This window comes from Vanacampus margaritifer, chromosome 2 (genome assembly GCF_051991255.1).
Source record: "Vanacampus margaritifer isolate UIUO_Vmar chromosome 2, RoL_Vmar_1.0, whole genome shotgun sequence".
NCBI classification, from domain to species: domain Eukaryota; kingdom Metazoa; phylum Chordata; class Actinopteri; order Syngnathiformes; family Syngnathidae; genus Vanacampus; species Vanacampus margaritifer.
The window spans coordinates 1,929,765-1,955,791 of NC_135433.1; the positions used below are offsets into that span (position 1 = coordinate 1,929,765).

Sequence of the window (26,027 nt, forward strand, 5' to 3'; positions counted from 1 at the left end):
GACAAACTGAATTACGTTTAATAATTTCACATTTAAGTTTATATTCTTGGATGCCAGATTCAAACAATTCAGATTAAAATTTTCAAGTTGAGCAGTTCAAATTCAAACATAAACAATGGGGTAGATGCCACGGACTTCCGGGTTTTACACATCAGCGCGGTTTCCGGCCGCAGTGGCCGCGTTCCAACACTTGCACTCCCACCCCTGTGCCCCCCAACCGCGCGCTCCCGCTCATCGGCGAGAGGGCGTCTCTGCTATCAAAAATGCTTGGCAACCGAGGGCCACAAAGGCGGAAGCGCAAGTACTGGTACGCGGCACACACGTTGCAAACCGGAAACCGAAACAAAATTGATGGGTGAAAACCCGGAAGTCCCACCTCCGGCATACAGTCCATTCAAATTCAGTTTCTGGTGGCACATATTCCATCCATCATGAGTGCTAAACCTGAATTCCTCAGCCAAACACAGTTTGCTGCGGGAGTGGCAAAAAACAAAAACTGATCTCTCTCTCTCTCTCTCTTTACGCTTGTTTGGGCTAGTTGTGCAAAAAAAAAAAAGTTAAAGGCGGGGCCATACCAAACCATGAACTCTACCCCCTCCACTTGTTCTCAGTTGTCTTCCACACACGCCGTAGTAGTGTAGAGTGCAAGAATGTGTGTGGGATTAAACAAGCCCAGAGATCAGCACCTTTTGCCGTTTTAACGCTTCCTTGACAAGACACAAGAAAGACTGCGAGGAACCGACGGCGCACCAGCAACTATTTTCATTGACACAATAGCGGACGCTTTTCTGCAAGAAGGAATATTTGCTCCATTGTGAGGGCGAAGTAAAAGCGCAACCTTCTCTTTTTTGGCGTCTGTTTTTGCTCGGATATTTCTAACAGGAAATAACAACGACACTCATCACCTTTCGCGCCCGACGGCTACTTCATTTTTCCCCCCAAACAACTTTTAATTCGCCATTTAACACAATTTTTTTCACCAACTACCAAAATGTGATTATTATCGGTGATTTTGGAGTGTATGACTAAAGTGGAAACAGGTGGCGAGGGACTATTTTTTTCTAGTGGTGTTAGAGGCGTGTCGATCCGCAGGTGAGTGATTTATTATTGACTGTTCACATGTTTGTATTAATGCGCGCTCCTGGTCTAGAAAGTAAATCAGGGGCGGGATTTAAAAAAATATAATATTGAGGGCGTGTTCAGGTAAACGATTAACGTCTAATGTTGACTGTACACCCTGGATTAATGCGCCCTCCTTGTGTATTTTTGAATGTGGGTCAATCTGAATCGTTCAAGCTCACTAAGTACTTAAATAATGTGTAGTAATTCTCTTAGCCACAGAGATGCAGTTAAACTTCATTGGTCCAAAAAAAAAAAAAAACTAATTTACTGCAAATAATCCAATGTTAATCTGTCTGTGTCGATGACATTTAATTATGGACTGAACAATGAAATGTTCTATAGCTAGAGTTAATTTGTTTATGCACCTATTGCCATTTATTAAATAGACCAATCGTTTTTTGTTCAAATTCAGATAAGCAGTTCCAGATGTCACACTAATCTGTATATAAATTGAAACCATATCATCCATATTTCAGCATAGTCACATTTTCTGTCATTTTTATTTATAGAATGCGTGCCTTTGCTCAATAAAGGTGAATAGCCACTACAGTATTAGCCTTTGCACAGGTCAGGTGTCATCCCTTTTGATTAACCAGTACAAATGATCACTTCTCCACAAATCGAGGTCATTTGCATCTAAACGTGAATTGAGGTGGAACATTCTGGAAAATATATTACCTCAGTCAATCATAGCAACCCATAGTTACCACATCGATATTCCCTTTAGAGCAGTGATTCTGGACTTGTTGGCCACAGACGGTTTGTAAATAAATAAATGACATGTATTTGTATTTTTCAGAACACTAAGAAGCGTACCAAGTTCCGTCCAATATTGGATAAGCATCAGGAAGTGTTACTCGCGCTCTAGTCACGAGCTACTCCGTGAACATGTTTTTGGTGCTTTGTAACAGCGTTTTAAAATGTCACTTACTTTGTCATGTATATTCAGAGGCTATTCTTAAACAAACAAAAGCAATTGTATTGTTTTTAACAGCAGCTGAGAACCACAGCTGTAGAGTCCGGTCAAACGGTGCTTGAAAGTCAACTAAGATGGGAAGCAAGTGGCATTATTTCATGACAATCATTATTATGATTTTATGATATTGTTGATGCTTCCATCTGTTTTGGGAATTATGGACAAGGGCCATTATTTCTGAATAATAGCCTCCCAAACAATACAAAAAAAGTAGGCCTACTTAAAATATTCTTGATGTTTGATAGCATGAATATGCATCATTGCCTTTTCCCATGTACATATACAGTACATTAAGTAAAGATATAAAAAGTAGTTTACTAAAATTACTACAAAAGCGTACAGTATACTCCCGTTTCATCCCACATCTCCAAAACATGCATGTTAGGTTAATTGAAATCTCCAATAGGTGTGAATGGCAGTTTGTCCGATTGTGAAATTACATGTGCCAAAAAAAAATAAAAATCAGACCTCTATGGACCCATTTTGTGCTACTCATTCGATTTTATTTTATTTTTTTACAACAGGATGTGGAAAAACAAACAGAGACAAAAAGTGTGACTATCTTATTTATTACCTTTTTGATTTTAAATTGCCTGTACTTTCCAAAAGCTGAAACTTCAAACTAATAGTTACTGTCATAGAAACACTCCGTTATGAAAGCATGCATCTCGGTATGGGCTAATATTAAATTCTGACGGTGTGATGACTATGAACAATTATATCAGTTTCACGCTATATCAAAATTACAGTTCTATAATGTCCTTTTATTTATTTATATATATATATATATATGGGTAAACAAAAACAGACCCCCCAAGCCCTCAATTGAATACAATCTATTATGTATTTTTTTTAATATATACAATATTTAGTACTGAGGAAATGTGCATCATGTTAAGTTTAAATAATAAATAAATAATGTTTACATTTTTCTTTTTTTAATTAAATCTTAGCAAGTCAAAGTGCCCCATCTAGGATGAGCTAGATACTCATGGGCTACTCATGTTGTCCTTGGGGCTAACTAGGCCCCGCAGACATTTTTCTCTCTCTCATAAGGACAACGTACATTAATCAGAGAAAAAAAGTCATCTGTGTTTGCAGTATGTGGTCTTGATCCCTCCCTCTTCTGTTATGCCGAGGAGGAGAAAAAAGTGAATTGAAGGCAATTAGTTTGAAAGAGGTGGCGCGTTTATACAAGTCTGCAAGCAGCCAATCATATTGTGCCCTGCTTAGCTATCCTTTCAATAAAGAAAAGAAAAAGCCTTGACTTTTTAAAACCACTGTAAACCAGTAATCAGCCCATGCTAGCAATGCTAGCTTAATATTTTTAGCCCTGCACAGAGTACTGTGACTATCACAACGTCACCGTTTCATACGGCATTATGAATGGCCATGTTTGAAAATGATACTTGTGCGTGTTGGTGAGGGGGCGGGGATTTGGGCAGCGAGTAAAGATGTCGAGGGATTCGTTAAAGTGAGACTAGTACGCTCAAATCTTGGTAACACTAAAAGCAAAGCTGTCAGCATTCTTAAACACATTTTTTTATGCATATCTTCAACAAGCACATGGTTCTGCTCATATGGAGGTCCAAAACTGCCAAAATTACAAACAAATAAAAACGTGTGTATATATATATATATATTAGGGGTGTGCCCAAAAATCGATTCTCATTTAGTACGATTCAGAATTGATTCTAAATGATTTTATTTAAATTATTTTATACTGTCTTGCCTTTGTCTGTGTGTGCCTTTATTTGGAGCGCTGTTCATGTTGTACCTAATTTGACCACTTAGGGGCAGTGTGGTTCCACGCGGTCTAATACACTGTTAAGTTGTAGCCACATTAGAGAGTAGAAGGAAAAAGTCACGATCGAGTTATTCCAATAAAAGTTGTTTTTTTTTGCAGTGTGGAGCCGTTCTTTTGAGTGATAAAAGTGCCGCGAGTAGCGCGCTAATTAGCATTAGCGAGTCAGACTGGAGTAGATCATTACAATTCCTTGAACATGCAGATTGAAGCAAAAATCATTGTCAATCAAATCGTTTTGAATCAAAAATCGTTCTTAATCGAAAATCGATTCTGAATCAAATCGCAGACCCAAAAATCGGAATCAAATCGAATTGTGAGACATTCAAAGATTCCCACCCCTAAAACATATATATATATATTTATATTATATTATATTATTATTTTTTATTTACATTTATATAAAAAAAATTATCTTTGTTTTTATTTTCACATTTATTTATGTATTCATTTTATTTGTTTATATTCAATTTTGGCAGTTTTGGTCCTCCATTTTGAGTGAATGCCAGTCAAGGTAGTGTGTGTGCGTTGTCAACGGCCGGCTTTGGCCTCAGGCTGAAAAAATGCGAAGTGTCTTATCAGAACGACATTCTCCGACATGTTGCGGCTCATCGGCTCTTGGCGCGGACGCCAGCGCACACCCAACTCAGCACTTTGTCTTAATCAGTCAGGAGACAATGGCAAGAAACGAGCCTGGGCTTGCGCACTCGAATGAGTTTGGAATCAAAAGAGCAGCATTTGGGAAACCACGGTTGCAAAAGCAGCGTTACAAGCACGCCTTCTGCGTGTCCTCCAAGCTTTGGCTCGCTGTGTGTGAATCTGTTGGTTTTGCAGGAGGGCTGACGTTGACGCCCCGCTGAATGCTTTTCACGGCCCCGCATTAACATCACTATGGCGCTGACAGAATGACTGCCACGCTGCAGCCTTTTCTTCTTCCCCATCTCCTTTGTTTGTTTGCTCGAGATCATTTCTCAAAGTTTTGACGCCTGTGCAACTTTGCGTCTTTCAGCCTCCCTCCAGTCCGTGTCATCCATCTCACCATGGACCGCCTGCCGAGCGGCAGCGCTGAAGGGGCCCTTCGCTCGGTCCGCACGTCAGCGCTTCACAGATGACGCCACTTGTTGCCTGTGCTACGACTGGATGACTGAAGCGGTGCATCTTAAATTGCCCTCAGCACACAAAAGAAGCCATGCGGCCCCTGCTCTCCATCAGCGTGTTTTGGTTCCTACCTCTGGCCTTGATGCTGGAGGATGACTCACCCTCGGACTGCGTCCCTCGCAGATATGTGCCCTATCACAGTGAGTGTTGTTACCGTCTTGCCAAACCTTGGGTGACCCGATTACAGTCCAAAATCAAATGAAAAATCATAAAGGAAACGCGGCGGTGCCTTGACTTAAAGGGGAAGTCGACCTTAAGCGTTTCTTGACAATAATACATTATATGCGACCTCACTAGTTTAAACATGACATTCCGATGAATATTACATTTGTGGAGTTATCAAGCAAAATCCAGTTGTTTTGATCAATCTCAGGGGGGCGGCCATTTTGCCACTTGCTGTCAACTGAAGATGACATCACAGTTGCTCAGGCAACGACCAATCACAGCTCACCTGTTTTTTGAAGCTGAGCTGTGATTGGTTGTTACTGAGACTTGAGTAACTGTGATGTAATTTTTTTTTTTTTGAGAGAGAGAGCTCAGTATTGTCCATTCGGTAATCTTCCCGATTCGACATGTCGTCATCATCATTGTTCTCTCTCACTTTTTTTTTTGTATGTGTGTGTGCTCATTAATTCACCTAAAGCCTATTTAAAAATCCCATACCGTTCACCTAAACCGAATACTTCAGAATCCAGCTAGTCGTAAGGTTGTCAGGAGACCTGAGGAAGGATCAAAGAAAAAAAGTGAAATCCAGCACAGACCAGACATCACCTACTACCCAAAGGGTTACCAACCAGAATCTTTCACCAACCCTAGAAACATCTAAATTCCAGCCAATTAGGGAGACCTCAATAGACCAAAGGAAAGACTAAAGAAAGGAAGGAAGGATAGATGAAGCAGAGTGAGATCCACAGGCATCAGCTTTCACCGATTCAACGACCAGAGGAAGAAGCAGATTGTGTTTGAATTCCGCGTAGATGATGTGATGTAATTTTCAGTTGACAGCAAGTGGCAAAATGGCCGCCTTCTGAGATTGACAAGAACAGATGGATTTTGCTGCTCAACTCGTGTTCCACTAATGCAATATTAACCAGAATACTGTATTTAGACTAGTGGGGATGCATAGCACATATTTTTGTCAAGAATTTTTTATTGGGTCCGTTTCCCCTTTAAGAGTTAAATTTGTGACTCGAAACACTTGAATCTCAAATCATCTTTCCCCCAATCAAATGCCAGCTGCTCCCGATCAACGTTGTGCTCCTTCTGGAATTCATTGAAAAATAATACCAGGGTCATTCAATAAATAAGGTGAAGTTTTCACCATAAGAACATCTAATACAGATAAAAGCTTACTTTTTAAAAAAAATATATATTATTCAACGTAGTCTCCTAGCACTGTCACACACTTTTCCCATCTGCGCACAAGAAATTAAATCCATGTGAAAAAGAAGTAAAAAAAAATTTTTCTTCATGTCCTCTTCCCATGTATTTTTTTAACAAACACAAAGCAATTAGTGCATTACTGTTGATATATCTGAAATCAGAGGATTTGGGAACATTTTAAATGGAAAAATGGCTCCAAATGATTACTCAATTATTAAAATAGATGTTGATTAATTTGATAATCTATTACTTGTCGATTAATCAATTCATTTTGACAGCAATACATTAATCATTATTACAATTTTATTTTTATTATTATTAATATTTTGATTTTATAGATTAGGCTTCCGCTAAAAAAAGCCAATGAACCATGAAATAATGTGAAAAAACTATTTATCTATTTTTTTATTAAGATTTATTTATCTATTTCAATTAGTCGATAACTTACTAAATACTTTGACTTGCAGTCTTTTAAGCGTTCACTGCGACAACTTTACAAAATTCTACCTCAGGGGCCTTTTTTTGTTGTTGTTGCTGTACTAGAATAAAGTGCAATTGCACATCCACTACAGTAGGTGGCAGTGGCGCTCTCATTGTGAGAGAGTGTGCAAGAGTATTAGCTCCTCTGCAGAAGTGTACTTACAACAATTACACAAACAAATAGACAAATAAAAAATATAAATGCAACACTTCTGTTTTTACTCCCATTTGTTATAAGATGAACTCAAAAATCTAAAACTTCTTCCACATACACAATATCACAATTTCTCTCAAATATTGTTCACAAAGCAGTCAAAATCTATGATAGTGAGCACATCTTCTTTGCCGAGACAATCCGTCCCACCTCACAGGTGTGCCATATCAAGATGCTGATTAGACCCCCCCCCCCCCCCAAAAAAAACAACTGCACCTTTCAGAATGGCCTTTTAATGCGGGCAGTCTAAGGCACACCTGTGCACCATCACATGTTTTTGTCCCCCCACACACACACAAAAAATAAAACTAGTGGAGGTTGTGGATCCCTTACGAGATTCCAAACAATGACTCTTGAGTTGACCCCCGTCTGTCCCTCCCTCAGGCAGCGCCGCTCGCCTCTTTCACGAGGAGGGCGTGTCCAACTACACCGTCATGCTGTTGCGAGAGGACATGAAACTGCTGCTGCTGGGCGCCAGGGAGGCGCTCTTTGCGCTCGACCTTGACGACATCTCCAAGAAACGGGCCTCTGTAAGAATTACAACATCGCTCATTTGTCGTTTGAAAATCTGCCACATAAATCCTCAACGATTTACCATTTTATGGCGCGGAGCAATGGCAATAAAAGCTTCTGGGGAAAAAGGAGGATCATGACGTATAGCGGCAGTTATTCACACACACGCCTTGTTGGAATGGAATGAAAGGACAAATGACTTTTTGTCCGGCCTGTATACTTTATTGAAGCCTTGAGTTAAGCATGTACAGTGGCACCTCGGAGTTTGAATGTCTCGGAAGTCGTACAATTCGGACTTCGACCAAAAAAATTTGAGTTAAGAAATGCCTGAACTAAAGCAAGCATTAACGTAGCATTTATCATCCACTGATGCCATCACACCACAACAGGTAAGGTAAAGTATTTTTATTGTTTAAATACTGTACTGTAAATGTAAAAAAACATAAATAGAAATTAAAATAGGAATTTTCTGTTTTTGGAGCATGGGAACGGATTAATTGCATTTACATTATTTCCTATGGGAAAAAATGTTTCGGTGGTTGAACAATTCGTACTTTGAACACTTTGCAGGAACAAATTATGTTCAAACCACACACTGCGGCCCCTTGATTAAACCCCACTAAAAAAAAATATTTTTTTATATATGTTTTTTCTAAACCCAAATAATTATTTCCCCAAAAATGCTGATACACATTAAAAATGTAAAACAATACCAGAAAAAAAAATGGATTTATTTATTTTATTTTTTACATATTGGGGTGGAATTGAAAATTTGCCAGTTCACGGATGTCGAACTACAAAATATGCACCCACTGCATTTTTAAGTTGTAATATCACCATTCACCACTTGATGGGAGAATTTTTTTTGCTGATTTAGAATAATATGCAGAATGAACATACTGTAGTTGTTTAGCAGTTTTCTAAAAGTCCTTGAATGGAAAGAGCAATTCCTTTAGCAAAATATTTTAAAAAAATCACATTATGTGCTTTATGTTGAGAAATGCATCATGAAAAATGAAATGTGTTACAAGCACATTTTGCGCATGTGCACTTAAAATATATAATTTTTTGTCACACATCTGCTTAGGAAATGCATGGTCCTATGTGCCCCCTCCCCCTACTCCCCCAGTTACTATTTTTGTATTGATCCAATATAGAGTAAATAAAGGGCCAGTATCGCCGATACTGATAACAATATCGATCCTTTTAAAATGTTATGGTATATATATATGTTTTTTGTTATTATTAATGAGGTGGTTGTATCATCAAATTGCTAAATAACAATCAATTTTCAACCTTTAAGTGTTGCTGTGTTTCCTTTTTAAGCAAAGGACAAATTTAGGACAAAGTTTGTTGATAAACAGAAAATAATTTTATTAATGTTTTTCCCCTCCAGAAACATTACAACCATCACAAAATATTTGGTTGTACTTTCTTAATTAAACAAAGTGATAATAGGGGGGAAAATGTAAACCAATTATCAAACATATACTGTTCAAAAACTACCAATACAAAAAAAAAATTATAATTCGGCCTTCATTGCACTTTTTTTGTGACTTTTTTTCAACCTAAATAAACAAGATGTCATGCACCAAATACAAAACCTAAAACAACATGCAAAACAAATTATTTTTCAAGTACAAAACTGTATGTGTTCAGGCAATCTACTACAGTACAAAGATGAGATGCTAAGATGCTAAGTCACGTGACAGCACACGACAGAAAGAGGGGGGGGGGGGGGGAGGAGCGGGACCAAATCTGCCTGCTCCGCTCCGACAGACCAAAGTGGAGTGGGCGGTGACATGCCTGTTATCTCGTTAGCCAAACCGCAGCAGTGCATAAAAGAGCCAAACTGAAACTAAACTACTAAATGGATATTATATTGTCGGTATCGATCCGATTTCGATACGGGCTTGGTATCGATAATATCGATATTTGGATCGATCTACCCACCTCTACCCCCAGTGTCACTGCTGAAAAACAGTGGCCCCTTGCTGCATTTAAGTTATATTGCCGGTATCGATCCAATTTTGATACAGGCTTGGTATCGATAATATCGACATTTGGATCGATCTACCCCCAGTGTCACTGCTGAAAAACAGTGGCCCCTTGCTGCCCATACTTGCCCTGGACAAAATGAGAGTGTTGTGAATTCATATTTTTTCTTGGAAAAATGTGCTTACGTTTGCAATTCTGAGCTTTTGCAGAATGCAAAAAAAATCTTTGTTAGAGCATTAAAGGGGAAGTCAACCCATTTTTTTTTTTAAAACAATCATATGTTCTATGCAGCCCTACTAGTCTAAATATGGTGTTCTGGTTGATATTTGTGGAATATGAGTTAAGCGGCAAAATCCAGCCGTTTTTATCCATCTCAGTGGGCGGCCATTTTGCCACCTGCTGTCGACTGACGGTAACATCAATGTTTCTCAGGTAACAACCAATCACAGCGCAGCTTCAGAAAACAGGTGAGCTGTGATTGTAAGTGGCAAAATGGCCGCCCCCTGGGATGGACAAAAATGGCTGGATTTTGCTTCATACCTCGTATTCCACAAATCTAATATTAATCAGAATGTCATGTTTAGACTTGTGAGGTCACATTTAACATATTATCGTCAAGAAATGTTTAAGGTTGACTTGCACATTGTAAATGTGATGACTTTAAAAAAAATACTTTAAGAAGAGTTTTTTTGTGTGCCATTTTGGAACAAATTGAAATAAGCAATTCAAAATATGACACAAAAGTCAACTGTGTTAAAAAGCCTGACACTACGAATATTTCACAGGTGAGATGGGAGGTGACTCCACAGCAAAAAAGTGACTGTCACAACAAAGGGCGAGATCTTGAAGTGAGTTTACAAGATTTTGGGGGTTATTCAAAATCCTTCAAATGTTGAAATGAACACACGTGTTGCTTTTTTCCAAACAGACAGAATGCAAGAACTATATCAAGATCCTGCACAAGATGGCGGATAACAGGATGTATGTGTGCGGCACCAACGCGTTTGATCCCGAGTGTGATTTCCTGGTGAGACACGTTCATGTTCTTGCGTTCTCGCGTTTCATGCAAATTAAATGTTGTGATTATCTTGGCAGTCCTACGAAAATGGGAAACTGACTCGGGAGATGACGAGAGAAGACGGGAAAGGGAAATGTCCGTTTAACCCCTCCCAAAGGCACGCCTCCATCATGGTTGGTGAGTAGACATTGCATGTTGGAAACTAGGGGTGTCAGGTGATTACATTTTTTCAGCGTAATTAATCGCACGACTTCAGTAGTCAACTCGATTAATTGCATATTTGATATCTGTTCAAAATGTACAATACATTTTTTCCCTAAGTTTTCATACTCTTAACATAAAAGTGGGGAAAAATGTTAAATAGAAATATGGCTGCATCTTTTAGTCATTGATACGGTAATTTCATAATCATTCATAAAATTGAGTTAAAATTAAAAAGATGTACTGTACTGTCAAAAACAAGTGTGATATTGATTTGTGTTGCGGTCATTTTTCTGCCACTAGATGGCATAATTGCATCTGTAAGACGTTGGTGACAGCTCAGTGCATTTTACTTTTCATATCTAATCTTTAACTTGAAGTAACTTGTGAAATTTTGCACATTTTTAAAATTGTAAAATACAACTTGACCCCAGTCTCCACAAATGTATGCATTATTATTAGAGCTGTCAAACGATGACATTTTTTAATCAGATGAATCACATCTTAGAATTTTGATTAATCCCGATTAGTAGCTTAACTCATTCACTATCATTGACGGCTTTAGACGTCAAAAATTCATTTTAACTATTTCTATTAGTTTAAAAATGTTTCCACTTTTTTTAACAAGAGTATGAAAAACCTAGAAAAAAAGTTTTTATTGTACGTTTAGAACAGATATAAAATTTGTGATTTGATCATGAGTTAACTATTGAAGTCATGCGATTAATTACAATTAAAACTAAACTAATTAATTGTAATTAATTAGTTATGTTTATTGCTCTAACACAACATGTGCTACCTTTTATTTTAGCCATCCGCTGTCACACTAAAAGGATCATCTATGGTCAAAATGAATCTGCGTTAATTCATGATTAATGCGATAATTTTTTTGTGATTAATTAATCAGTTAACACTTTAACTTTGACAGCACTAATTATTTTAAAATGTATTTCTGCTAAATGTTGACGTGGACAACGTCTGCTGCGTTGCAACTGGAATTCCCCCAGTACAGGCTTTTCCATTAACTCATTCACTGCCATTGACGGCTATAGACGTCAAAAATTCATTTGAACTATTTCTATTAGTTTAACGTATTTTTTCCACTTTTGTTAACAAGAGTGCGAAAACCTAGACTTTTTTTTTTTTTGAACAGATATAAAATTTGTGATTAATCGTGAGTTAACTACTGAAGTCATGTGATTCATTACAATAAAAAAAAAATAATCGCCTGGCGGCCCTAATTTTTTTAATATTTTATTTTTTTTAAATTGCGTCAGGCGATTAGATTTTTCAATCGTAATTAATCACTATTTTTGTGGTTTTCATACTCTTATTAAAGTGGAAAACTAATAGAAATAGTTCAAATGAATTTATTAGTCTATAGCCGTCAATGGCAGTGAATGAGTTAATCACTTGTTAAAAAAAAAAAAAAAGAGTGGCTTTAAATAAGCTTTAAATCAACTCAACATGAGCACGTACATTTTGACACCCTTTTGTTATTGTACCGTAAATGTATGCATGTGCGTTTTTGGCAGACGACAGCTTGTACTCGGCCACTTCAATGAACTTCCTGGGCTCGGAATTGGTGTTGATGCGCAGCTCTCCTCCCATTCGCACTGAGATTAAAACCTCCTGGCTCAACGGTGACGTGTGCTTGACCTTTTTGGAGCATTTTTTTTTCCCTCTACTTTTCGAACGGAATCAGCTGCTGACGAGTCGTATTGTTGTTCTTCTCTTCTCCATATCAGAGCCCAACTTTGTCTCCCTGGCTCAGATGCCACAAAGCCACCAGGGCGACGATGACAAGGTCTACTTGTTTTTCAGCGAGACGGCAGTCGAGTACGACTGCTACAGGAAACCGGTGGTGGTTTCCCGTGTTGCTCGTGTCTGCAAGGTCAAAAAAAAAAAAAAAAAAAAAACTTCCTTGCTCTCACTTCATCATAACGCTTTCACAACCTTGTAGCGCAACCTGGTTTCTTGGCACATTATAATCATCATGTTACAAAAAAACATTGACATGGGAGGGAGAGATACACAAATAAATATAGGTCATTTCATTCATTAATGACGCATTTAACTCATTCACTGCCATTGACGCCTGTAAACGTCAAAAATTAATTTGAACTATTTCTATTAGTTTTCCATTTTTTTCGCCACTTTTGTTAACAAGAATATGAAAACCTAGACATTTCTTTTAATAATCTTTTTTTTTTTTTAAAGATTATTAAAAATTAGGGGCGTCAGGCGATCAGAATTAATCACATGACTTTAATAGTTAACTCACAATTAAGCACAAATTTTATATCTGTTCTAAATGTACAATATTTTTTTTCTAGGTTTTTTTACTCTTGTTAACAAAAGTGGAAAAAAATGTTAAACTAATAGAAATAGTTCAAATGAATTTTTGACGTCTATAGCCGTTAATGGCAGTGAATGAGTTAATAACACATTGATTGATTTAATCCCATATTTAATTAATAAGTGAAACATTTAATGAATTAATGACACATTTATTTAATGGTGTATTCATTTATTTAATTTTGGCACTTTTGGTACTCCATACAAATGAGGCTTGTCAACTTTTGTTTCAACTCTTCAAACAAAACAAAATTAAAAATGACAAGAAAAAAAGGGTTGTCAGATCTGAACAACTTGCTCTCTATATTGTAAATGGAATAATGGGCCACCACCTCTAGATTGTGAGCTGGTCTCTGGGGGTAAAATGGAGGAAAATAATAATTTAATAGCACCACATCGATCCTAAAAGGCCCACCGGGCATCTACCCTGTATGCCAGATGGCCAGTTCAGCCCTGGTCTGATCAAATGCCGCATGTTGAAAGTGAGAGGCGTAATCCGGGCCTTAAATGTTGCAATAGTGGGAAGCTTGTTGTCCTACGAGCTGTCTTTGTTTCCCCAGGGAGACGTGGGAGGTCGAAGGACCTTGCAGAGAAAGTGGACATCCTTCCTGAAAGCCCGTCTGGAATGTCCTGTCCTGGGCTCGCAGCTGCCCAACATCATCCAGAATACGTATCGCTGGTGCGACCCCCACAACAAGCACTGGAGTCAATGTTTATTCTACGCCATCTTTACCCCACAGTCGTATGTTTTTTTTATTTTTTTAATCTTAGACGGCGGAGTGTTTTGGTTCAGTCTCAGCCCAGCTGGCTCATCTTTTTGTGTATTTTTGCCACAGCGACACGTCCGACCTGTCTGCGGTGTGCGCGTACAGCACATCCGACATCAACCGAGTGTTTGCGGAGGGGCAGTTCAAGACGCTGGTCCCGGTGGAAACCTCCTTTATTTGGGTGGCGTATAGTGGCGAGGTCCCAGACCCTCGACCTGGATCTGTGGGTGCAAAACAAATCTGTGAATGTCGATTTGTCCTTCAGAGGATACTTCAGCAGAACTTTTTCTCTTCTTTTCTTTCCCCCCCCCCCCCCCCCTCAGTGTGAAACGCAATCTCTGAACCTCCCAGACCAAACCCTTCACTTCATCAAAGATAAGCCGCTGATGGATGACATTATTCAGCCAATAGGCACAAAGCCTCTACTGGAGAGAAAAGGAGCCGCCTTCACGTGCATTGTTGTCAACCAAGTGGAGGCAACGGATGGCCAGAAGTACCATGTGATGTTTATAGGCACAGGTGTGTGCGCACACTTGCATGTCACTACTGACTTCATTAGACCAGAAAAAAATGACAATATTACAGGAATAAAGTTGCATACATAACAGGAAAATAATGAAAATACAATCGTAATACATTGTTGACCAGCTTAATGAAATTGTTTCAAGTGCTAACACCGATTGAATTCAGTTCATCCAAAGTGAATTAATTCACTTATTTGCTCCCAAAAATGTATAAATACGTTCTATTTTAAATATTAACATTCAACAATTCTCTTTTAAAAGTGTAGTCATGATGCAAAAATGTAACTGTTGGATATCGGCTCAAAAAACCTGCCGAGTGCTGTAGTGTAGTATTGTTTAAAAAGTAAAAATACTTGACAGACTGAAAAATCCACATTAAAAAATATAAATGATTTGAGGAAAAAATAAATTATCCCCCAAAAAATCCTGGAGAAAAAAACGGGGAGAAACCTCAAATAAGCGTTTTCCAGGAAAAATGATACGGAACAGTTAAAAGTTAGAATGGTTTGAATTGGTAAAAAAACAAAAAAGAAGTTTGAGGGGGAAAACAAAAAAAAGCATGTAATTTTTGAAAATGTCGAATTTCTGGAAAGTGGGAATTTTTGGAATGAGAAAAATGCGAGCAATGTTGACATGATTTTTTTTGTAATATGTTGGGGTTGGAATGGTGAGACTCGGTTGAAAAAAATGTGGTAGGAGTAGTACGTCAAAAAAGTGTAAGGAATAAAATGGAAGAAGCCTTTACACAACAATTGGAGGGTTTCCATCCACCTATTTTTATTAAAATTTTCAAGAATTGCAAAAAAGAAACTGAATGGAAACGGCAGACAAAACCTGACTAATGACCAAAAGAGGGAGATAAGACGAGAAGCCTGGCGGTTCGCTAATTCGCGCCCCGAATTTCTTAAATGAGGGAAAAAGGAAAGCATGAAGAGGGAGTGAAATTGAGGGGAAAATGTTGATCAGATGTTGAATGGACTACTAATCGCAAAATCTGTCAAAATTTTTTCCTCGTCATTCTATGAGTTAATTCCACGTGTTTTTTTTTTTTTCTGTGTGGCCTTCATTTTCCTTTGCATCCTGCAAATCCAATTGTCTTCAGAGGATGGAACCCTCCTCAAAGCCGTAAACTATGACGGCGAGATGTTCATCATTGAGCAAGTTCAGCTCTTCCAGTCTCCCGAGGCGATTAAGGTCTTGAGGTTTTCCCACGTCACGGTAATTTACAGCTTTTTTTTCGTGGCGCTCATCGTGTACTGCATGACAGCCTGCGTGCATTCACCGCAATCGACATTGACAGGGGCAGCTATATGCTGGTTCGGACTACGGAGCAGTGCAGGTACCTCAAGCCACCTGCGGGAGATCCTTGTCCTGTTTGGACTGCGTTCTGGCCAGAGATCCCTACTGTGGATGGGACACAGATGCTGGCAGTTGCGTAGCGCTTTCCAGTACAAACAGGTAGACGAGACGTTCGTCTTCATGTAAAGAGCATTATGACGGTTGGACTTAAGCCAAGCTAAGTGAAATCCTTGTGATCTGTTTTAGGCAACTCATCCAGAGTGTGAGGGATGGAAACGCCTCTCTGTGCCCAACAGCTGGTGAGTTGGTGCACTATAATATCAGGACAGGACAGGACAGGACAGGACAGGTTTTGTTCCCCTTTATTTGAGTAACATCCGTTAAAAACTAGGGGTGGCAGGGATTCACATTTTTAACCGTAATTAATCGCATGACTTCAATATTTAACTCACGATCAATCACACTTTTTTAAAAATTTGTGGGGAAAAAATCTCTAAATTTTCATACTCTTGGTGGAAAAAATATGAAACTAAGTAATTTCATAATAATTCATCAAATTGAGTTGAGATTAAATGTGTGATATGGATTTGTGTTGAGGTCATCTTTCTGCCACTAGATGGCATAATTGCATTTGTAAGACGTTGGTGACAGCTCAGTGCATTTTTCGTTTCATATCAACTCATTCACTGCCATTGACGGCTATAGACGTCAAAAATTCATTTGAACTATTGCTATTAGTTTAACATTTTTTTCCACTTTTGTCAATTTCTTTTTTAAGCTTTTTTTTTTTTTTTTAAAAAAGGAGAAAAGATTAATAAAAAATTTGGGGCGTCAGCCAATTAAAATTTTTTATTGTAGTTAATCGCATGACTTCAATAGTTGACTCACGATTAATCGCACTTCTTTTTAAAGTTTGTTCTGAATGTACATCAAAATGTACAAGAAAAAAAATCTCTAAATTTTCATACTCTTGGTGGAAAAAATATGAAACTAAGAGAAATGTGGTAAGTAATTTCATAATAATTCATCAAATTGAGTTAAGATTAAATGTGTGATATTGATTTGCGTTGAGGTCATCTTTCTGCCACTAGATGGCATAATTGCATTTGTAAGACGTTGGTGACAGCTCAGTGCATTTTTCGTTTCATATCAACTCATTCACTGCCATTGACGGCTATGGACGTCAAAAATTCATTTGAACTATTTCTATTAGTTTAACATTTTTTTCCACTTTTGTTAATTTATTTTTTTAAGCTTTTTTTTTTAAAAAAAGAAGAAAAGATAAATAAAAAATTAGGGGCGTTAACCAATTAAAATTTTTAATTGTAATTAATTGCATGACTTCACTAGTTATTTTTATTATTTAAAAAAAAGAAAAGATAAAAAAAGAAAAGATTATTAAAAATTAGGTGCGTCAGGTGATTAAAATTTGTAATCATGATTAATCGCATGACTTCACTAGTTAACTCACGATTAATCACAAATTTTATATATGTTCTAAATGCACAATAAAAAAATTCTAGGTTTTCATACTCTTGTTAACAAAAAGGGGGGGGCTAATAGCAATAGTTCAAATGAATTTTTAACGTCTATAGCCGTCAATGGCAGTGAATGAGTTAATAGTTATCTTATCTTTAACATGAAGTAACTTGTGAAATTCTGCACATTATTTAAATTGTAAAATGCAACTTGACCCCAGTCTCCACAAATATATTTATTATTATATATTTATTACTGCTAAATTTCGACGTGGTCATTTCTGCTGTGTTACGACTGAAATTCCCACAGTACAGGCTTTCCAAATAAGGGGCGGTCATTGAAAGAACTTTAAATTAACTTTAAATTAACTCCCAATTAACGCACTCATTTTGACACTCCTATTAATGAAAACAAAACAATTACAACTAAACAATATACAAACTTGGTACTCAAAAGGAGTAGTTTTTGTTTTTTTTGCAGTGATCCTACCCCTACATATTTCTCATAAGACCTCAAATTATGGTGGGGCACAGAGAAACCATGTGAGGAAAGGCACATGGTTTCTCTGTGCCCCGCCGTGTTTTTTTTTCACCAGTAAACCCAAAACCTAAGACATTTTTGTTTGTTTTCAGACCCTGTGCACGTTGTGAGCCGCTCATTCTTGCCTGGCGGGAGCGTGAAGCTTGTGTGCCCTTCACTGTCGAACCTGGCGACAACCAACTGGGAGCAAGACGGTCGTCTCGTGGCCTCTTCGCTTCGCCATCAGATCCTGCAAGACGGACTCCTCATCCTCAACGCCTCGGACCCGGACGCCGGCCGCTACCGCTGCCTGTCGCTGGAGCGCTCCAAAGTGGACGAGTACTCGGCCACTGTCACCGAGTATCAGCTCAGCGTGAAAGGTCAACCTCCATCACCCGAGGCTCAGAGGGACGGCCCCTCTGCCGTCGGACTGCAGGTTGTCATTGGGCTTCTGGCGGTTTCTCTCGTGGCGCTTTTGGCCTGGAATTTTTACAAGGGCCATCTTCCTTTGCCCTGGAACTGCGGTAAGAAGAAGAGAGGAAAATCTTACCAGTCAAATGGCCAGGAGGATCCGGGTCCACTCTGAGGAACCAAATCCACACAGACTGGGGGCTGCTGAAGCAGCAGAAGATAGATGACACCGCCAGAATCCGTTTTCTGTCTGCAGTCTCAAATTTGAACGTGGACTTCCACAACCTTCAATATTTCTTGCCAATAATACGTCATATGTGAGCTCACTAGCCTTAGCATGACATTCTGATTCGTGAAATATGGGTTATGAAGCAAAATCCAGCTGTTTTGATCCATCTCAGGGGGCGGCCATTTTGCCACTTGCTGTCGACTGAAGATGACATCACAGTTGTTCAGGCAAATCACAGATCGCCTGTTTTCTCAAGCTGAGCAACTGTGATGTCATTTTCACTTGATAGCAAGTGGCAAAATGGCCGCCTTCTAATATTGATAAAAACGGCTGGATTTTGCTGCTTAACTCATGTTCCACTAACACAATATTAACCATAATACTGTATTTAGACTCGTGAGGCTGCATAGAACGGTGGTTCCCAAATGGGGGTACGTGAAGGGGTACTGGAGATATTAACTCATTCACTGCCATTGACGGCTTTAGATGTCAAAAATTCATTTGAACTATTTATGAGTTTAACATTTTTTCCAGTATTGTTAACAAGAGTATGAAAACTTAAAACAAATGTATTGTACAATTAGAACAGATATAAAATGTGTGATTTAATCATGAGTTAACTAGTGAAGTCATGCGATTAATTACAATTAAAGCTAAACTAATTAATTGTAATTATTCACAAGACTTAAATAGTTAACGCACGATTAATCACAAATTTTATATCTGGTCTGAATGTACAATACCCCCCCCCCCCCTGGGTTTTCATACTCTTGTTGACAAAAGTGGAAAAAAATGTTAAACCAATAGAAATAGTTCAAATGATTGTTTTACGTCTATAGACGTCAATGGCAGTGAATGAGTTAAAATATATACTTCAAAAGTATATGTAAATATTTCATAAAAAGTTAAATTCATAAAATTTATTTTATATTCAATAGTGTATTCAACTTGAGTGTCCTAAAAACCCAGCATCTCCCCCATTCCAGAATGGTTCGACCCAACTTGTCATATGCCACCTAGAATCAGTCAGTCACTTAAAAACTTTATTTAAAATTCAGTTTTCTTTTTTGAAAGCTTTACTATGAGCCCAAAGGAAGACACTTAAAGTTCATCATTTTTATCTGCACAAATCTTTATTCAGAATTAAATTCATTCATTCTTTCTTCCTGTTAAATCTTTTTATTTCCAAATTGTTTGAGATCACATAAATACCAAGAGTGTTCCAAAGTAAAAAAAAAAAAAAAAATCTGAAAGATGGCACAGCACCCTTTTTTGGGGGGGGTAAATCAGAAATGTTGGTGTTGACTTCCCCTTTAAGACTGTGGGAACTCGTACATTTTAGGTGTAAATATGACTTATTTTTTAAGAGCCAAACAAATGTTGGGCGGTTTGAGCAAAGAGACGGTCCAAGCTGGATAAAATTGCTTCTTTCTTTTTGCATATTGTGGGAAATGGACTTTTTGTTTACTAATAGGCGGGTCTCTTGATTGACTGCCCCCCCATTAAGTGTGAAAAGACACAATACAATAACACGCATTGTAATTTGGCGGCAGGGTGATAAAGTGCACGAGAGAAGATGCGGTTGATGCCTGTCTTATAACGCGTGCATGTTTCCCTTCAAATGGAGGCATTTTTTTCATTCACAACTTGTATTTTGTTTTGTGACAGGAAACCCCCCCGGCCCCCTAAATGGCTGTTGGTGGTTCAACTGTCTCCAATTTTTGCCTCGACTTGCCACTTTTGTGTAAAACAGATGTGGATGTTATGTGTATTTTTTCAAGGTGGCTGTTTTAAAACTCACTCATTCCAAACGATCCCCAACAGATTTTGTTCTACATTTTGTTTGTGACATTCTTGGTTGTCCCGTCGTTGTTTATAAAGTGGTGTTTTCTTTCACATATTATGCTAAACCCACACAGTAAACACTGTTAACCATGATGCCCTCTGTGTGTGTTTAATTTTTTATTATTATTATCAAAGCTTTTGAGCGTCATACGATGTTTGTGTATTTGACATTGTAAGCACATCCAGCGAGAAATGAGTGGACCAAGCAAAATCAATTCAAAGTGAAGTAAATATTCTGTTTCAATTTAATTATAACTGTTTTGATTTAGTTATAACTATTTAGAATTGGACAAAATTGCTTTGATTTACTCAGTATAGTTTTGTGTGAGAATTCAAATGATGTGAGGGGGTTGGTTTTCTTTGTTCTCTGCTTAGAACATATGAGGTGGGGGAAAGCGAATGTGTTAATTAGACCCTTTGTTTATAAGACGGCTCCTCAGAGTCTCTCTCTTTGTCTCTTCTGTAAACAACGTCAACTCTTATCTGATTACCTGTGTTCCATCTTGGGACAAAGAGGGGGAGGGGCAGTTGGTCAACTGTATTGAGATATCATGTGACTATGGGAGGGACTTCTAGGACAAAGGATATTACACACGAGCGGAGGAAGAAACGAGACAGATGGGAAAGGAGATGAAGCCGGAAAACTCCAATCTCGTCTGTCCTCAAATTTGTGTAATAAATTCTTAAGGAAATATCTCTTTTCACAGATCTCATTGTATGTTTTATTAATCAATGAACACGCAAATAGTAAGAATCCTTCATCCTTCAAAAGCCAGACTTGCCGACATTTAAACGTGACATCCAAGCTTTCAAAATCTTGTAAACCTGGAACACAACCCGGGTCTGGTCCAATTGAGTTGAGATAGAGGAAACAAATGGCAGCTGGAGAAAGGAAATGGGACGGAGGGGTTGAGGAACCGGGGGAGGGAAACGAGAACAATGGCCACGACAACAGGTGTATAAACAGCAGCAATAGTCCCATTATGACATAATGCGGTCCTAACGGCACTTTTACTGCCGTTATTATGTTCTACTCGGTTGATGAAGCATTATCATCTCTTCAGGTGCCTGACCATGTTGTGCTTTGTAAACTCGAGATTTAGGCCCCTTAAGCCCCTCGCCAGTTCCCACTCCGTGACGGTATGAACGTGAGTTGTCCATATCTACGTGCCCTGCAACTGACCGGCAGCCAGTTTTAGGGAGGAGTCAGCCAGGATGGGCTCCGGCACCCTGTGACCCTGAACATAAACACTGCTTATCCTGGATAGCTAATGTTTTTCCTGTGTTTTAATAGTCACTCCAAATGCTACTCCCTTTTCACATTTGTATCTCTATATAAGATTTTTAAGTTGTTGACTTAAGAGTTCAATATCATCAGTGTTTGAATACAAATTATTCACAAAAACTCTCATGCTAATTTGCAACACGCTAACGGGGTGGATAGTTTATGAGAAAGTCTCGTGTTGCCTTAGCCAATCAATCAATTAGCAGCAAATTACCTGCTGGGGCTGCTACCTCACCTGCAAACTGACCCTAGACAAGCGGCAGTAAATGGATGGATGTGTTAGCCAATCACAGGACAGATCAAGTCCAATCAGCGTAGACGTTGTGAGGTATAAAAGAGGAAACCTCACAACAGTCAGTTAGTAGCTTTGTGGACTCACTAAGAACATGGCGGCAGTTTTCATCCTAATAGGGCTACTCTCTGTTAGCAATTGGCAATTGCACCTTTGGCGAAGGTAAAACAGTCTGTGTATTCATTTTCATGTGGTTTATTGTTGATAATATTTTTTTGTTTTTTACCCTCTTTTTTTGTGTAGAATGTCGACGAGAATTGCTGGAGAATGTTGACTTTCCGGGACCGGACCTCACGTTTATGTTCTCTCCCGATGTGCACCACTGTCAGCATTTGTGCACACAGCATCCGTCTTGTGTCTTCTTTTCCTTTTTACGTGCTGACTGGACTGCTGATAACAGGTGGGAATAGAAAATTTAACAGCATTTTTTTTTTTTTTTGAAGAGTTTGTCTTATTATTTCTGGGGTTTCTTTGCAGGAACTTCCACTGCTACCTTAAGCCCATGTCCTCTACACAGCCCAGAATTCAGACCCATGTACTTGGTATCACCTCTGGATATTCTCTCAAAACTTGCGGCCCAAACCCACGTATGCCCCCTCAGCCATTTTACACCAAATGTGTCTAATTTGAAAGTATTCTCACTTTTTTTATTTATTTAATTTTTTTTTACTTTTCTCCAAGAACCTTGTCTGCCTCACGTGTATCGCAATATGGACTTTTTCGGAGCAGATTATCGGTTGTTGTTCACAGCCAACTATGACGAGTGTCAAAGAGTGTGCACTGAAGACCCTCATTGCCAGTTCTTTACATTTATCAATGGTGTCTACACACCTGAGGACCTCAGGTAAATTAAGCCACTTGCCTGGTGAAACCAAAGCCGTGTTTAATTTGTTTGACTAAGCGTTAGAAATCTTGTCATAAACGGTAACAAAAAATGTGTACAGTACTTTAATTTTGTCACCAAAACAAAGATACTTTTCTCATTTAGGTACAAATGCCACCTGAAATTCACCTGGACCTTACAGAAATGCCAACATGGTGTCTGGCTTTTCACACAATGTCCAATTTAGTCGGCCCCTGGACACGGGTAAGAAAAAAAGCCAAGGTAATGCTGTGTAAACTCTCTTTTTCTTAACCGTATTATGTTGTGTTCTAGTATGTTCCTCAAACTGTTTCCCAAAAACCCTTTGAGTCACAATCTGCCGGAGTATTGTCTGGCGTTGTGCTCCGCTCACCCACGATGCTCCTACTTCTCTTACGACAGGTGATTAAATGATTTGTTTATTCCCACTTACTGATTATTTGGAGAGGAAAAACACTGGTTTGATTCTTTGTGTGCAGTCATTCCCTCACCTGTCATCTGAAAAACAATCCCAATCATCTGGTGATTGGTGCTCAAAGAGGTGTAACATCTGGGATAGCAACGCACTTCTGTCAACAAGATTCCAGTAAGTGTTATTCATCACCTATTTTTTTGTAAGTAAACGAAAATGCTATGCTTGTGCTGTAGCAGCTAGCGATAGCATCCCTTTTGCCTTTGAAAGCATACTCTCACTGGTGGCTTTTTTTTTTTTGTATAAAATGAATTTTCTAATCTTTAAATATATCAGTTTCCCTTTTTAAATGTACTCTGCCAGGAGACTTTTTTTTTTTTTTTATGTACATTCTTGGGCAGAATGTAATTATCAATCCACAGAAATGCTCTTGTCCCCCCCTACTGGCTGTTTTAGAGTACAGTATTTCCTCATTTGCGCCCCCCAAGGAAAAAATGCCTTTGTTTTGAAGTAACTCATTGCTTAGTCGTCAAAATGAATGTTTGCTTTGTTCCCATTTGTCTGTTCCGTGCCAACAGACTGGGCCAAGACGGCTCTTAAGGGTGTCGATTTCCACGGGTCCGACATTCGCTTCGAGCTAATGGATGACGCAGAAACGTGCCAGAAGACGTGTTCTATTGATCATAATTGTCAATTCTACACTTACATCAATGCAAACAACCCCGGACACAGGTACGGTATTGGACTTTCTGCTGTCTCTTTGACATTGATAGTTTGATACATGTTGTTTGTGACAGGCGCCGCTGCTACCTCAAACGCGTCATCACCTTGCCAGCTCCTCCCAGAGTTGCTAAAGTGGCCAATCTGATTTCCGGCTTCGCTAAGAGGAACTGCGTTTAGATGATCAACCTCATGACTGCTGTGCATCTTAATTTCTGCAGCAAAAATAAAAAAATGTATTAAAAATTAAACTTATCTGTGGTATGGGTAGAATAACAGTTTACACTTCCACGTTTAAGTGGGTTTTGTTTGTATACACTACCGGGTCAATCCAGCAGAGGGCGCACATTTAGGCTGTGCTCTATTTTGACCGAAAAGGTTTTGGACTTCCAAATTGCTCTATAAAACCTATGTAAAGTGTTTAATTCGACATAGTAATCTTCTGTATTGTCTTTAAAAAGTTAGTCCTATAGGTTTCTCTACTTGAAGGAGCAGCTTTTGTGCTGTTAAAACATCACATTCAAATACAGGTGCTGTATGTTTTTAAAGGTAAATGACTTGACGTGACAGCTCAGTTTTTCTTTTCATATTAACTCATTCACTGCCATTGATGATTATAGACGTCAAAAATTCATGTGAAGTAATTTTTTTCATTATTTTTTTATGAAAACAGAATTTTTTTTATTATTGTAAATTTAAAACGGATATAAAATTATGTGATTATTTACGATTAAATTCCCCTTATTTTTATTTTTTAAATCAGGCCCGTCAAGCAATTAAAATATGTGATTAATACAAATTTTAATGATGAATCAATCTCTGTTCAAATAAATTCTAAAGATGAGGAAATAACTGAGCATTCATCATGCCAATAAAAATAAATAACTAGATGGCTGAAACACATGCTAGGCCAAACTAAGATAAAGTTGCTAATTTGGCTTCAGGTAATCACATTTACAGGCCATATGGTACTTGACATTAGCATGCTAGCATTAGCTTGTTAAGATAATTGCTTAGTTGGGGTGACAGAGTTTTTCTCGAATCTCACAATAGTATTAATTACTGTTTTGACACTCATTTTGCTAAATATGGTAACCAAGATCGCAGAATGTTGTAACAATTAACACCCCAGACTGCAAACATGCAACCACAGTAGCAATGCCTTCACAGCCCCTCCAGACCGTGGGAAACCACAGAACCCACCATTAGTTATGCACAAATGAAGCGCTTGTGATATTTTTTTTATTTACTCCTCTGGATGGCGCTCTTGGTTTAAAGATGCAGTGGAGATTTAATCTCTAGTATTTATCTTTAAAGTAAACGATCTGCCTCGCAAAGTCATACAAACGGATTTAGGGACTTGTCATCTGAAATTTGGTCTGGTCAAGAATGTAAAGTATGTAAGAAGGTCAAAGAAAGCTTCTCTGCCCTTCACCGTCCAACCTACAACACGATAGACTTCTCGGCGATGTTGGCTGCTCAGCCTGAAAGGCGGTCCTGAATGACTTCAAGGGGAAGAGGAAAGGGAAACGGAAGGCCCCTCTGCAGTCAGACTGCAGATTGTCATCGGGGTCTCTGGTTGTTTCTCACAGTCCACTTTTTATTTTTATTTTTATTTTTTATACCACTGCCATCTTTCTCCACAGGATGAGAGGAACATCTTTCAAGAGCTCGTTGTGAGCCATCGAGATAAAGTGGACAAACCGCTGCTGTATGAAACTCAGACAGACTTTGTTAGATCAACTTTTAGGCGATTTAAGCATAAATACATTTGGATGCTAATCCGAGTTCGTTTCAAAATAAAATATGTTGTACTCACCACCGGGGCTGTTTATTAAATGTGTTCATGTGCGCAGATTGCTACGGAAGTGTTTTGCTCGCGAAGTTGGCAGTAAAAAGAATTTGGCAGATTATGTTGACATGGCAACGCAGAGGCTGAAATCTGATTGGACGAAAAAAATAATCCAACGTTCACATTGATTTACGAGAAGCAGTGCAATTAAGAGAAACAACGCGAAACCAAGAGAATGCGGCATTTCCATTTAAAGTGATATTCTCTTTTGTAACTTGTCACTCGTTCATATTTTTTTACAAACTGATGTGGATGATTTCTCAAGGTGTCTATTTTCGGATGGTCTCCACTCGATCACTCAAACCC

General features: G+C 38.5%; 1 protein-coding gene and 1 pseudogene across 2 annotated transcripts; both read left to right on the plus strand.

The window, feature by feature from the left end:
- The first annotated feature begins 582 nt into the window (after positions 1 to 582).
- sema4e (semaphorin 4e) lies at positions 583 to 21,006 on the plus strand. Its single transcript, XM_077557334.1, has 15 exons — positions 583 to 1,092; positions 4,912 to 5,200; positions 7,522 to 7,667; positions 10,434 to 10,496; positions 10,577 to 10,675; positions 10,744 to 10,843; positions 12,403 to 12,510; positions 12,616 to 12,761; positions 13,786 to 13,967; positions 14,062 to 14,215; positions 14,316 to 14,511; positions 15,619 to 15,734; positions 15,817 to 15,974; positions 16,062 to 16,114; positions 17,927 to 21,006. The coding sequence occupies exons 2-15, from the start codon at positions 5,092 to 5,094 to the stop codon at positions 18,397 to 18,399; spliced, it is 2,103 nt and encodes a 700-aa protein (XP_077413460.1). The 5' UTR covers positions 583 to 1,092; positions 4,912 to 5,091; the 3' UTR covers positions 18,400 to 21,006.
- Positions 21,007 to 21,173: 167 nt separating this feature from the next.
- Positions 21,174 to 24,120, plus strand: LOC144044915 (plasma kallikrein-like; annotated as a pseudogene). The gene is made up of 11 exons (XR_013291387.1): positions 21,174 to 21,253; positions 21,363 to 21,438; positions 21,995 to 22,037; positions 22,119 to 22,275; positions 22,353 to 22,462; positions 22,557 to 22,719; positions 22,864 to 22,962; positions 23,032 to 23,139; positions 23,217 to 23,323; positions 23,739 to 23,881; positions 23,947 to 24,120. The product of XR_013291387.1 is annotated as a plasma kallikrein-like (transcript).
- The last annotated feature ends 1,907 nt before the right edge of the window (positions 24,121 to 26,027 follow it).

Coding starts and splice junctions, on each gene's coding strand:
- sema4e (XM_077557334.1), top strand. CDS start 5,092: ATGCGGCCCCTGCTCTCCATCAGCGTGTTTTGGTTCCTACCTCTGGCC. Junction 10,676..10,743: donor ATCCCGAGTGTGATTTCCTG/GTGAGACACGTT, acceptor TTATCTTGGCAG/TCCTACGAAAATGGGAAACT. Junction 15,735..15,816: donor TGAGGTTTTCCCACGTCACG/GTAATTTACAGC, acceptor CGACATTGACAG/GGGCAGCTATATGCTGGTTC.